At 44.2% G+C, this 14855-nt stretch overlaps 1 protein-coding gene across 1 annotated transcript; it reads left to right on the top strand.

The window, feature by feature from the left end:
• The first annotated feature begins 5821 nt into the window (after positions 1–5821).
• On the top strand, positions 5822–10083 carry LOC121585029 (cholesterol 25-hydroxylase-like protein). Its single transcript, XM_041901358.1, has 2 exons — positions 5822–5856; positions 8620–10083. The coding sequence occupies exon 2, from the start codon at positions 8726–8728 to the stop codon at positions 9065–9067; it is 342 nt and encodes a 113-aa protein (XP_041757292.1). The 5' UTR covers positions 5822–5856; positions 8620–8725; the 3' UTR covers positions 9068–10083.
• Positions 10084–14855: the final 4772 nt, after the last annotated feature.

Raw genomic sequence — 14855 nt, 5'->3', positions numbered from 1 at the left:
GCCACACATTTCAAACAAGCTCTACATTAAAACAAATGTTTGTTTTCTGCCAGTGGATATTAAGAGCATTACAGGTCTTACAGTATATTCTATTCTGATTCATTCTTTCTCACCTGCGCTTTATGACAGATCATGTCCATAGATATTCAGATTTTGTTATCATGACGCATGTTTATTGAAGATTGGACCAAACCTCTGGTTATTTTCCAAAGAAAATCTCTCCTTGTCATCTTACATGGAAAGGAATGGTGGAAAGAAAACAAACAATTGTGTGTTTTTGCTTGTGTTATCAAAGCGATTTCTTCACAGAAAAGCAAACAAAAGCGAATTACTTTTATGTTAGTCATTCTTATTGGAAGGATGAGTCAATGGTATAAAATATTAAATGTTATAAAAATGTAATGGGGTTTTCATGAAAGATACTGCAGCAGCTTTTTTTTAAACTATTTCACTCACTGGTGCCCTCAGTGTCGTGTTAGAGACTGAGTTCATTTGGGGTTAACCATTTGAATGTTTTTCACAAGTGACAAGCTTTGACTAAACTTGTTAATGCTTTGAGAGGCACTTGTGTTGTGTATCCATTAAACTGTTCTCTCAATGTAACACTGGTTTGTTCTGGCTGAGTTAGCTCTACGTTAGCCATTTGAGTGACTACCTGTATGAACTGTTTATGTTAGACTCTCAGGTTGACTTGACTGATTATGACTTGAATGGGACTTTTTTTGCACTTTCACTGATGTTAAATTGTGAATCAGAAATCCATAATTTTGTATTTACACAATAAAAGGTGTTTTTCTTTGACAACAAGGTACTTTTTGTCTTGAAATGTAGTCTGTGTTTGTGGGTGTTTTTATCGCCTTTGTCTTATATTGCCCTTTCACATCTGTCAAAGAAGAAAGACTCGTGTTGAATCTTGATTTAGCAATTTAGTAGGGGTAGGCGGTTACATACCACAGCCAATTCACACTTGTGGCATGCACTGTTGAGTTCTTATGAGAGACATTATTGACTAATTTTGTTGTGTGACATTTAAGATGTATAGTATTTCATAATGTAGCACTAAGATGACTTGATAACCTGGTGTACACTTTCAAGTACTGACAGTTCAATCACCTGTTATCTCCTGTGAGAACCCCCCTAGATTCCCAATCAGGTATTCCTGGTGTGCAATCAGAAGTCTGCGACTGCGTAGGCAGGACCAAGGTGCCAATATCCCTGCTTCAGATACAGGCTTGTAGAGGGAATTTCAAGCATGAGTCATATCTAGGATTGCAAATGGGGGGTATATTACTGGTAACTTTCAAAGCTATCAGTGAACTACCAGAACTTATCTCTGGCCCTCTGTGTGGCCTTATAAAATGTAAAAAATAAAACATAAAATAAGATGATTTTAAAATAAACAATATAATGACAAAGCTAATATCTTTGTCTGAAGTCAGGTCCAGGACATGCATTGCTTTACTCATATAACATTTTCACAGGCTATTAGTTTGAATGAAACATATTGGGAACACATTGACTAGACTCTGACCCTCCCTATTCTTCAGAAAGGGGCCCCAGTCCAGACGTTTATGGGAAACCATCTGGCTCCAACATGGTCTCATAGACTAGATGTAACATAATAAATGAAAATACAGGACAACACTGAAATTAGTATTTGTTATGTTTGGTAGGGTTACATAAGACAGAAGGTTACTTAAGGCAAAAACTAAAGGAGGGTGGTTGGTCAGGGGGGATGAGTGGGAGTGTAACGTGAACATCTAGCAACCCAACGGTTGCGTGTTCAAATCTCATCACGGACAACTTTAGCATTTTTGCTAATTAGCAACTATGTGCTAATTTTGAGCTACTTTGCAACTACTTAGCATATTAGCTAACCTTAACCCCTAGCCTAGCTAATGTTAGCCACGACAAATTGGAATTCGTAACATATCATACGAATTGGAATTCGTAACTATAATCATACTTTCTAAAACTAGCCGCCGAACACTCCTTCAGTAGCCTCCAACTGCTCTTAAACACTAGTAAAACTAAATGCATGCTCTTCAATCGAACACTGCTGGCACCCGCCCACCCGACTAGAATCACTACTCTCGACGGGTCTGACCTAGAGTATGTGGACAACTACAAATACCTAGGTGTCTGGTTAGACTGTAAACTCTCCTTCCAGACTCACATTAAGAATCTCCAATCCAAAGTGAAATCTAGATTCAGCTTCCTATTTCGCAACAAAGCCTCCTTCACTCATGCTGCCAAACATGCCCTCGTAAAACTGACTATCCTACCGATCCTTGACTTCGGCGATGTCATTTACAAAATAGCCTCCAACACTCTACTCAGCAAATTGGATCACAGTGCCATCCGTTTTGTCTCCAAAGCCCCATACACTACCCACCACTGTGACCTATACGCTCTTGTTGGCTGGTCCTCACTACATGTTCGTCGTCAAACCCACTGGCTCCAGGCCATCTATAAATCACTGCTAGGCAAATCCCCGCCTTATCTTAGCTCATTGGTCACCATAGCAGCACCCAACCGTAGTCTGCGCTCCAGCAGGTATATCTCACTGGTCATCCCCAAAGCCAACACCTCCTTTGGCCGCCATTCCTTCCAGTTCTCTGCTGCCAATGACTGGAACGAATTGCAAAAATCTCTGAAGCTGGAGACTCTTATCTCCCTCAATAACTTTAAGCATCAGTTGTCAGAGCACCTTACCGATCACTGCACCTGTACACAGCCCATCTGAAATTAGCCCACCCAACTACCTCATCCCTATATTGTTATTTATTTTGCTCGTTTGCACCCCAGTATCTCTATTTGCACATAATCTCTTGCACATCTAGCATTCCAGTGTTAATACTAATTGTAATTATTTTGCACTATGGCCTATTTATTGCCTTACCTCCATAACTTGCTACATTTGCACACACTGTACATATATTTTCTGCTGTATTTTTTGACTTTATGTTTTTTTACCCCATATGTAACTCTGTGTTGTTGTTTTTATCGCACTGCTTTGCTTTATCTTGGCCAGGTCGCAGTTGTAAATGAGAACTTGTTCTCAACAGGCTTACCTGGTTAAATAAAGGTTAAATAAAAAAAATAAAAAAATACTAAATGGAGGGAGGCAGATTTACCTTTACTATGTTACCTACCCCTAACTATCATACAAAATGGATGATGGACATCCACAAATTAATACATGCCATACGAAATGTACCATATACTGTTTCATACTAAATGGAGGGAGACAGATTTACATTTACTATGTTAACTATACTATGAGACCAGGCTGAGTATTTACTATGTTATGTATTGTCTATGAGACCAGGCTGTGTTGCTGACTTACATAACTTGGAATGTGACCCAATTTAACTTTTACTGCTTCCATGGATCTACCGCCCTCCCACCAAACGACAGACAAGCGTGTTCTGTTAACCATGTGGAAAGAGAAAATAAGTATTTAAGCGTGATAAGCCAGGTCCTCGAGCATAAACTAAATGCGTACCTTCAGTTGGAGAGAGTGAATTGAAGAAAAGAGATAATGGACTACGTTATTACAATGTAATAGCCAACACACTTGGATAGATGCTGAGAACACTTCGTGATGGGCATTTTTAGTTTGATTAAAAAAGAACCCTTCGGATGCTGGTATTATGAATATTAGTACTTTTCAAAAACATGTGGACCCAGATGGACTGCTGCTCCAGGTGCTGTGGGATGATCTGCGAGCACAGCGGGATTTCGTCACGTCACCTTACCTGCCCGCATGCTTCGCTTTCCTCATCCACCTTCTCCTCTGCGCACCTTTTCTAGCCATTGAAGCGCTGGGATGTTTCTGGCCACGGATAAATCTCTACAGGATCTCGAGGACCGCTGAACCGTTGCTGTTGTGTTTGCAGCGATGGGTTGACTGCTGTTGGAGAATTTTTCTGAAATACCTGACCACTGTTCTCCCTGCCACAGCGCTTTACCAAAGCGTTAGGAATCCAATATTTCCCGAACTCGCGCCATCATGCAGCCTGTTCATTGGGGAGGTTATCGCGTGCCTACTTTTATTTGATGCGCTGTTCTTTATATGGCATTATTCCATGCATAGGTAAGCTTGAACCAGAATCTGGGTTTACATCACAGGAGGTTGGTGGCACATTAATTGGGGAGGACGGGCTCGTGGTAATGGCTGGAGTGGAATACATTGAATGGTATCAAATATATCAAACACATGGTTTCCATGTGTTTGATGCCATTCATTTACTCGGTTCCAGCCATTATTATGAGCCGTCCTCCCCTCAGCAGCCTCCACTGCTCAGGAGACATTGAATACAAAGATGATCCTTTAAGCCAGAAAGCATCCATTCAACTTGCCATTCAACAGCTTTTCAAGCTGAATAATGTCAAAATACGTTAGGTAATTACAAAATAATGGAGTTTCACTGAGCAACTATCTTCATTACTGCTGTTACCTCCGGTAGGCCTATGTACTTCCAAAAAAGGTTTAAATAAAAAGTCACATATGCAACCAATAAAATGCCTTGTCTGGAAATAATCTAAGTATTGTTTTTGACCAAGTGCGCATGAGCCAAACCTCTTCTGCACCTGTAATATTAGTAATAGAATTAAAATACACTAAATGTACTGAACAGTCATTCTGATTCCCATGTAAAATAGCCTTTTGAGTGTCTAAAACATCACCCATAATATGTGTTTTGGATAGAAATGCTATATATATATATAAAAACAATTTTTAAGTGCTTTTTCTCTCATGGCTAACTACCAGTAAGTTTGAAAAGACAGGCTGAGTGGTCGTGAAGCTTATATTCATGGCCTCGCCTTGGCTGACAGCTCTTTGAAACGCCTATGTCAAGTAATTTGGATGCAGTGAGCAGTGTTACATTAAAATCATCTCAAGCACATTTAGTAATACACAAAGCAACTCAAACAACATTAAAATTGCATTAATAACCATGTTTCGATCCACAGTTTTTATGCAAGTAAAGTCATACCGTATAAAAAATATATAATGACAGCTGTGATGGAAACAGGTCGTTTCGGTACAATTTTATAAATGCCGACAGATCATTTGTTTGTTCGACATAGTGGGATCTTTTTGTGTCGGTACAATTAATAATGAGAGAAATGGTGATGGCAACACCTTTATGCATAAATATTGATATAATAACCATCATATCGAAGTAAACTTGGAGTCACGTGATTATATACAGTTGAAGTCGGAAGTTTACATACACTTTTTCAACCACTCCACAAATTTCTTGTTAACAAACTATAGTTTTGGCAAGTCGGTTAGGACATCTACTTTGTGCATGACACAAATTTTTTTCCAACAATTGTTTACAGACAGATTATTTCACTCATAATTCACTGTATCACAATTCCAGTGGGACAGAAGTTTACATACACTAAGTTGACTGTGCCTTTAAACAGCTTGGAAAATTCCAGAAAATGATGGTATGGCTTTAGAAGCTTCTGATAGGCTAATTTACATCATTTGAGTCAATTGGAGGTGTACCTGTGGATGTATTTCAAGGCCTACCTTCAAACTCAGTGCCTCTTTGCTTGACATCATGGGAAAATCAAAAGAAAGACCTTAGAAAAAAATGGTAGACCTCCACAAGTCTGGTTCATCCTTGGGAGCAATTTCCAAATGCCTGAAGGTACCACGTTCATCTGTACAAACAATAGTACGCAAGTATAAACACCATAGGACCACGCAGCCGTCATACCGCTCAGGAAGGAGATGCGTTCTGTCTCCTCGAGGTGAATGTACTTTGGTGCGAAAAGTGCAAATCAATCCCAGAACAACAGCAAAGGACCTTGTGAAGATGCTGGAGGAAACAGGTACAAAAGTATCTACAGTTGAAGTCGGAAATTTACATACACCTTAGCCAAATACATTTAAACTCAGTTTTTCACAATTCCTGACATTTAATCCTAGAAAAAAATTCCCTGTTAGGTCAGTTAGGATCACCACTTTATTTTAAGAATGTGAAATGTCAGAATAATAGTAGAGAGAATTATTTCTTTCAGCTTTTATTTCTTTCATCACATTCTCAGTGGCTCAGAAGTTTACATACACTCAATTAGTATTTGGTAGCATTGCCTTTAAATTGTTTAACTTGGGTCAAACGTTTCGGGTAGCCTTCCACAAGCTTCCCACAATAAGTTGGGTGAATTTTGGCCCCTTCCTCCTGACAGAGCTGGTGTAACTGAGTCAGGTTTGTAGGCCTCCTTGCTCACACACGCTTTTTCAGATCTGCCCACAGATTTTCTATAGGATTGCGGTCAGGGCTTTATGATGGCCACTCCAATACCTTGACTTTGTTGTCCTTAAGCCATTTTGACACAACTTTGGAAGTATGCTTGGGGTCATTGTCCATTTGGAAGACCCATTTGCGACCAAGCTTTAACTTCCTGACTGATGTCTTGAGCTGTTGCTTCAATATATCCACACAATTTTCCTTCCTCATGATGCCATCTATTTTGTGAAGTGCACCAGACCCTCCTGCAGCAAAGCACCCCCACAGTATGATGCTGCCACCCCCGTGCTTCACGGTTGGGATGGTGTTCTTTGGCTTGCAAGAACCCCCTTTTTCCTCCAAACATAACAATGGTCATTATGGCCAAACAGTGCTATTTTTGTTTCATCAGACCAGAGGACATTTCTCCAAAAAGTACGATCTTTGTCCCCATGTGCAGTTTCAAACCGTAGTCTGGCTTTTTTATGGCGGTTTTGGAGCAGTGGCTTCTTCCTTGCTGAGCGGCCTTTCAGGGTATGTCGATATAGGACTCATTTAACTGTGGATATAGATACTTTTGTACCTGTTTCCTCCAGCATCTTCACAAGGTCCTTTGCTGTTGTTCTGGGATTGATTTGCACTTTTCGCACCAAAGTACGTTCATCTCTAGGAGACAGAACACATCTCCTTCCTGAGCGGTATGATGGCTGCTTGGTCCCATGGTGTTGTTTGTACAGATGAATGTGGTGCCTTCAGGCGTTTGGAAATTGCTCCCAAGGATGAACCAGACTTGTGGAGGTCTACAACATTTTTTCTGAGGTCTTGGCTGATTTCTTTTGATTTTCCCATGATGTCAAGCAAAGATGCACTGAGTTTGAAAGTAGGCCTTGAAATACATCCACAGGTACACCTCCAATTGACTCAAATGATGTCAATTAGCCTACCAGAAGCTTCTAAAGCCATGACATAATTTTCTGGAATTTTCCAAGCTGTTTAAAGGCACAGTCAACTTAGTGTATGTAAACTTCTGACCCACTGGAATTGTGATACAGTGAATTATAAGTGAAATAATCTGTCTGTAAACAATTGTTGGAAAAATTACTTGTGTCATGCACAAAGTAGATGTCCTAACCGACTTTCCAAAACTATAGTTTGTTAACAAGAAATTTGTGGAGTGGTTGAAAAACAAAGTTTAATGACTCCAACCTAAGTGTATGTAAAGTTCCGACTTCAACTCTATATCCACAGTAAAACAAGTCCTATATCTACATAACCTGAAAGGCCGCTCAGCAAGGAAGAAGCTACTGCTCTAAAACCGCCATAAAAAAAGTCAGACTACGGTTTGCAACTGCACATGGGGACAAAGATGGTACTTTTTGGAGAAATGTCCTCTGGTCTGATGAAACAAAAATAGAACTGTTTGGCCATAATGACCATTGTTATGTTTGGAGGAAAAAGGGGGTGCTTGCAAGTCAAAGAACACCATCCCAACCGTGAAGCACGTGGGTGGCAGCATCATGCTGTGGGGGTGCTTTGCTGCAGGGGGGACTGGTGCACTTCACAAAATAGATGGCATCATGAGGAAGGAAAATTATGTGGATGAAATGAATAAAAGCTTAAATAAATAATTCTCTACTATTATTCTGACATTTCACATTCTTAAAATAAAGTGGTGATCCTAACTGACCTAAGACAGGGAATTTTTACTAGGATTAAATGTCAGGAATTGTGAAAAACAGAGTTTAAATGTATTTGGCTAAGGTGTATGTAAACTTCCGACTTCAACTGTAGTGTGTGGTCCTCCCACTATGACTCGGGATTTCATGCAGTTTATTAGGCTACAGATGAAATAAGTTATGATGAACTTCACAAGGTGGTGAAAGTGCACAGTTGTCTTGATGCTCCTTTCCAATAAATATCCAGGGTCCTATTCTGTTGACATGATGATCGATGCTTGACTGCCGTTTGACAAATAAAAATATTATCTTATCCATAATAATCTCGTCATGTAGACTAGCCTACCATCATAACCTACCCGCACTGTATCATTGAGCTCTTGGCTAGAGCGCCCGTGCCAAGACCAAATGTTGTGTGCACTACATCATCACACATTGATTTTTATCTGCAACAAGTCCTTTGGGTGGAAACATACCAAGTTTCGCAAAAACAAATGAAATCGCCAAAAAAGTGTCAGGACCCTTCTATAACATGCCATTTACCTGAAAAATACAGATTTTATTGTAATAAAGCGCAATTCTCTTTTAACTCGGATGACCCTCATGTAGAGAGTCTAGAAGGAGCACATAAGGTTGGTCCCTGGCTGCCTACCAAACACAAAAATGATGTCTGTCTGTATGGTCACCAGGGTTCCCTGGCTGTATCGGAGGGTCCACCAGACTCATCACCAGAACCGGATCACCTTCGCCCTGACTGCCCAGGACGCCAGCCCGGCTGAGCTACTCTCCCTGCAGATGCTGGCCCTGAGCAGTGCCTGGGTGGTAGGCTGCCACCCTCTGAGTGAGGCCCTGTTCCACCTGCTCAACACCTGGCTGGCCATAGAGGACCACTGTGGCTACGACCTGCCCTGGGCCCTCCATAGACTACTGCCCTGCTTCGGAGGGGCCCCCTTCCACCAGGCACACCACCATGTCTACAGGGGGAACTATGCCCCCTACTTCAGGCACTGGGACTGGCTCTGTGGGACCTACCTGAGGGTGAGGGAGGAGGCTGGGAGTAAACATGGAGGGAGGACAATGAGGAGAAGGAGAAGAAGGAAGAGCCTTGGATCTGACTGTGTGTGTGCACAGGCGTGAATGTGTTAAAATGGATGTCATCTATGAAGCAAACAAAGAACTGACATGTCAGGTAGCATCATTAGTACAGTCAGTACAGGCTAACACATGGGCTATGTGTGCGTGCGTGTGTTTGGAAATTACGGGTGGTTATAGGTTGATTCATATGGAATATTTGACGAGCATTAGATATAAAGAGACAATGCTGGTAATTTGTCTAAATTGGCATGTTTGGAATAAACTGTTAATATATTGTTATAATCACTCTACTCTCTTAAGCCAGGCTATATATTCTACTGTCACTACCAGGTTATCAACTTTATAATCATCAATATAGTTTATACTCCGCTCCATAATGTGAATAAATGAGTAGAAACAAGTTTTGTTTGTACCTTGCAGAGGTATACTATAACCTCTCAGAATCATTTATAAGTCACAAACTGTAAATTGAATCCAGACATTTCATCTTTATGTATTTTTAGTCTCTGTTTCGTGTCTGTAATCTATAACAACAGTTATGAAAATGGTATTGGAGAACTAGTATCAGCCTGCTCATGAGGGCCTCTCATTCAGCAATTTCACTTGGCATTTTGGCAGCTTGAATTCCAGCCATTGCCAACTCACACTTCATACAGGGAAAAGATATTGAGGTTTTAAGTTAGTCAAGCTTCCTCAGTCGCTCTGGATAAGAGTGTCTGCTAAATGCAAATTTAAATAAGAGGATGGTCTATTTCCAGAGGTGTGGACTCTTGTCACATGACTTGGACTCGAGTCTGACTCCTGTCACAAATTTGCTGACTTGAGACTCAACTTGATAAAAAAATAAAATAACTTGAGACTTGATTTGGACTTGAAGCCTCAAGACTCAGATCTCGACTTTGACTTTTAGAAACGTTTTGTCATTCATTTTGTGGCACAGAGTCTCTGTGGATTACTCTCCACGCAGCCAGAGAGAATATTGCACTTGCAAAAAAACAGATTTTTTTTTTTTTCATATATATTTTTATAGACTACATATACAGTGGGGATGTAGTGTCTGAGGGTCTATGATTGTGCTGACGTTTGCAAAAGTGTGTTAGAGGAAACTTGGCTCTGCTTTCGGAAACATCTGGAAAGCATTACTAAGTTCCTGGAAAAGAGGATATGTGAAAAGCCAGGGATTGGTGTATTAAAATCACGCCATACTATGTCACATAGGATATAAATACCATGTCTTGAACAAAGGAGGGAAGAATAGCAAATCACAGAATTGGGTCCGGCTGTTCTTCAGATATCTGCAGGTATCTGTAAATCTGACGCTGAAACTCTTTGTTATAATAAACCTTTATAATCAAAGTACAGTGTCAGCGGACTTCTTATCATCACGGCATTATCAGCAACGTTGTTTTGGACACCACAGGGAAAAAAAGTATTTAGTCAATGTAATGAATACTCGGACAGAATGGTAAGATCCAATCGCAGAATAGCGATGCTTTATTAGAGTACAGACAAGGGAATAGCTTAATCGTGGTCGGGCGGGCTGTGGTCAAAACCGGGCCAGGCAGAGACAGGCAGAGGTACCAAGGGAGCGGGCTTAGTCGTAGTCGAGGTCACAGGCACAGGATCAGAGAACGGTAATCACTGGGGTAGACAAGTAGAGGATTAAGCAATTCGGGGAGTCAAACAACAAGGCACAGGTCGGATACACGGGTAATCAAAACAACAAACTCTCTCTCTCTCGGAACAAAAACGCTTAGCAAGTCACAATGGAACAATACCTCGCACCGACTGAACTTCTGAGCACACCTTATATCCTACCCTAATTACGGACAGGTGTGCTCAGAACTCAGGTGAACCAGATCGAGTCTGATGACTCCCCCTCTCTGTAGATCGGGGAAGTGTCAGACTCTGTCTAGACCCAGCCAACCCCCGATCCTTACAGTATCCCCCTCCCCCAGGGCCGGCTCCTGACGGCCTTCTACCTCTACCGGGTGGTCTTCCTCTGGGTCGGGGTCCGGGATGATCTGGGTGTTCAGCGTGGAAAGTGGCCTTGAGAGCGGGGTCTAGTATGTCCTTAGCAGGGACCCAGGACCGTTCCTCCGGTCCATATCCCTCCCAGTCCACGAGATATTCGATGCCCCCTCGTCTCCGTCTTGACTCCAGTATCTCGTGGACTGTATAGGTGGTGTCCTGTTCATCCTCCAAAGGTGGTGTAGTAGGTTGTTGAGCGATTGGTGGGTACATCGGGCTATAATGGACAGGTTTCAACAGGGAGACGTGGAACGTAGGGTTTATCCTGTACTGTCGAGGGAGTAACAGACGGTAGGTGACAGGGTTAATACGTCTCTGTACCTTGAAGGGACCAATGTACCTGGGTTGGAGCTTCTTGCAGCTCCGTCGGAACCGCAGGTCTCGGGTAGACAGCCACACTCGCTGCCCGGGTTGATAAGTGGGAGTAGGTCTCCGGCGTCGGTCGGCGTAGGTCTTTTGCTGTTGTGAGGCTTGACTGAGATGTTGATGGGCCGTCTCCCAGACCTGCGCACTCCGACGGAACCACTCGTCCACCGCCGGTACCATCCCGGTGCGGTATCCCACGGGAACAGGGGTGGTTGATACCCTAGAACACACTGAAAGGGCGTTAGACGTAGGGAGGTGTGAATGAGTGAGTTCTGAGCATACTCTACCCAAGGAAGGAATCGGCTCCACTCTTGCGGCTGCCGCGAACATTGTTGCCGTAGATACTTCCCAATTTCCTGGTTGAGCCGTTCTGTCTGCCCATTGGCCTGGGGATGATATCCGGAGGTGAGGCTCACCGAGATGCCCAAGCGTTCGCAGAAGGCCTTCCAAACCCGGGATACGAACTGGGGTCCCCGGTCGGAAACAATATCCTCCGAACACCAAACTGCCGGAACACCTGGTTAAACATAGTCTCCGCCATCTGAGTGGCGTTAGGTAAACGGGTCATGGGTACTAACCGACACATCTTGGAGAATCGATCGATGACCACGAGAATTACAGTATGGCCCTCTGATTCTGGTAGGTCGGTAACAAAGTCCATAGCAATGTGCGACCAGGGTCGTTGAGGAGTTGGCAATGGCATCAGCTTACCCTCCGGTAGTGCTCGAGGCGCCTTGGACTGAGCACATACTGGGCAGGATAATACGTAGTCTCTGACGTCATCTGTGAGGGAATCCCACCAGTATTTTCGACTGATGAGTCGTGTAGTTCGAGTGATTCCGGGATGACCAGATCCTAGCGACGTGTGGCACCATTCCATCAGTTGAGGTCGAAGCGGAGCTGGTACAAACACCTTCGACACCGGGGTTTCTGGAGGGGCTGGTTCCGCTTGTAGGCTCTCCTGAATCGTGTCATCGATAGCCCACCTCACAGGCCCAGCACGGCAACTAATGGGGAGGATAGGTTCTGGTTCAACCGGTCTGTCAGCGCGCTCGAACCGTCGGGAAAGCACGTCCGCCTTACAATTCTTGGACCCGGGACTATAAGAGACAGTGAATTGGAAACGGTTGAAGAATAAATACCACCTTGCCTGTCGGGAGTTCAGTCGTTTAGCACTGTGAAGATACTCCAGATTGCGGTGGTCCGTGAGCACTTGGAACGGATGAGCTGCTCCCTCCAGCCAATGTCTCCACTCCTCCAGTGCTAACTTCACCGCCAGTAATTCACGATTTCCCACGTCGTAGTTCTGCTCGGCCGGATTCAGCTTCTTAGAAAAAAAAAGCACAGGGTCGTGATTTGGGCGGCTCACCTTGGCGCTGGGATAGCACGGCTCCAACTCCAACCTCCGAGGCGTCCACCTCCACGATGAACGGCAAGGTAGGATCCGGCTGACATAAAATGGGAGCGGTGGTAAATCGTTGTTTCAATGTCTCAAAAGCCCGCACTGCCCCCTCCGTCCATTTCAGACCACGACCCTTGTGGCTGGTCATCGCCGACAGGGGAGCTGCGGTTGTGCTGAAATTACGCACGAACCGTCTATAGTAATTGGCAAACCCTAAGAATCTCTGGAGCTCTTTCACCGTCTGGGGTTGAGGCCAGTCTCGTACAGCTTGCACCTTGGATTCATCCAGTTTTACCCCGTCGGGAGTGAGTATGGCCCCAAGGAAGGAAATCGTCGTGACATGGAATTCACTCTTTTCGGCCTTCACGAACAGAGAGTGTTGTCGGAGTCGGTCCAGAACCTGGCGTACATGGGACACATGTTCACTCAGAGAGTTAGAGTAGATTAGGATGTCATCAATGTACACTATGACAAAGCGATCAATCAAGTCCCTGAAAATGTCATTCATGAACGCCTGGAACACAGAGGGCGCGTTAGTAAGTCCATAGGCCATGACACAATATTCATAATGTCCTCGATGGGTGATGAAGGCGGTCTTCCATTCATCCCCTTCTCTAATGCGCACCAGATTGTACGCACTCCTGAGGTCCAGTTTACTGTAGATGGAGGCCTGCCCCACCTGCTCGAGGGCTGCTGGAATCAAAGGAAGGGGGTAACGATTTTTAATGGTAATATCGTTCAAACCTCAATAGTCTATACAAGGACGCAGTTCGCCATCCTTTTTCTTAACAAAGAAAAAACTGGATGCGGCGGGAGACGTAGATGGGCGAATGGCCCCTTGCTGTAGTGCCTCATCAATATACTTGCTCATTGATTCTCGTCCGGCTGTGACAAAGGGTAGATTCGTCCGCGAGGAGGTGTAGCCCCGGATAGCAGATCAATTGCACAATCCCAGGCCCGATGCGGTGGTAACACGGTAGCCCTCTCCTTGGAGAACACCTGCGCGTAATCCTGGTACTCTGTAGGAACAACAGTAGACACCGCACCCTTCGCATCCTCCACAGTAGACGTTTTGCAAGGTAAAATGAGGCACTCTGCCCTACATACCTCACTCCAAGCCGTGATCTCGCCAGATTTCCAGGAGATGACCGAATCATGGGTAACGAGCCAGGGGTGGCCGAGGACTAGCGGCTCCCGTGGAGCGGAGATGACGAACAGAATGATGTTCTCATGGTGCAGGGAGCCCACTTGTAACTTGATTTCCTCGGTACGGTGCGTAATGAACCCAGTGCCCATGGGCTCACCGTCTAGCGCATTGACTCGCAGGGGGGGTTGAATTGGGATAAGTTGAACTCCCAACTCCTCAGCAAGACCCATATCCAGAAAGCTGGCAGCCGCTCCGGAATCAATAAGTCCTTCCAACCTGCGCACTTTCTCTCCGACAGATAAGGTGACTGGCACATACATTTGTTTAGATGTAATGTTCAAAACTGGAGTCTCACTCACCGGTTTGGCAGTTCTGAGGCGATATCCTGGGGTACGGTTTGGTCGTACCGGACATTGACGAACGAAATGACCCGACTGACCACAATACAGGCATAGTCCGTCTTGCCGACGTTGTTGTCTCACCGACCCTTGTAGAGGTGACCGTCCCAGTTGCATAGGTTCCTCCTCAGATTCTCTCCTCCGCTCTGTCGATTGCTTAGGACCAGTGATCGAGGGCTCCCGGACTGTGGATACCTTCTGTTGCACTATCAGATTATCAATAGAGATGGCTATTTTGATAAACTCATGTAGCGCAGTGATATCTCCTCGACAAGCCAACTCAGTCTGTACGTCTTTGCGCAGCCCTCTTCGGAAAACGGTGAGCAAGGCCGTCTCGCTCCATCCGCTACCGGCTGCTATAGTACGGAACTCTAAAGCGTAGTCGGCTACGGTGCGACGGCCCTGCTGAAGTTCGCATAGTTGGTCTCCCACACTACGGCCAGATACTGGGTGGTCTAACACCTCCTGGAACAGTCTCTTGAACTG

This window comes from Coregonus clupeaformis, chromosome 16, assembly GCF_020615455.1.
Source record: "Coregonus clupeaformis isolate EN_2021a chromosome 16, ASM2061545v1, whole genome shotgun sequence".
NCBI lineage: Eukaryota > Metazoa > Chordata > Actinopteri > Salmoniformes > Salmonidae > Coregonus > Coregonus clupeaformis.
Note: the sequence above shows the minus strand (reverse complement) of the source record. Positions and strands in the feature narration are given on the sequence as shown.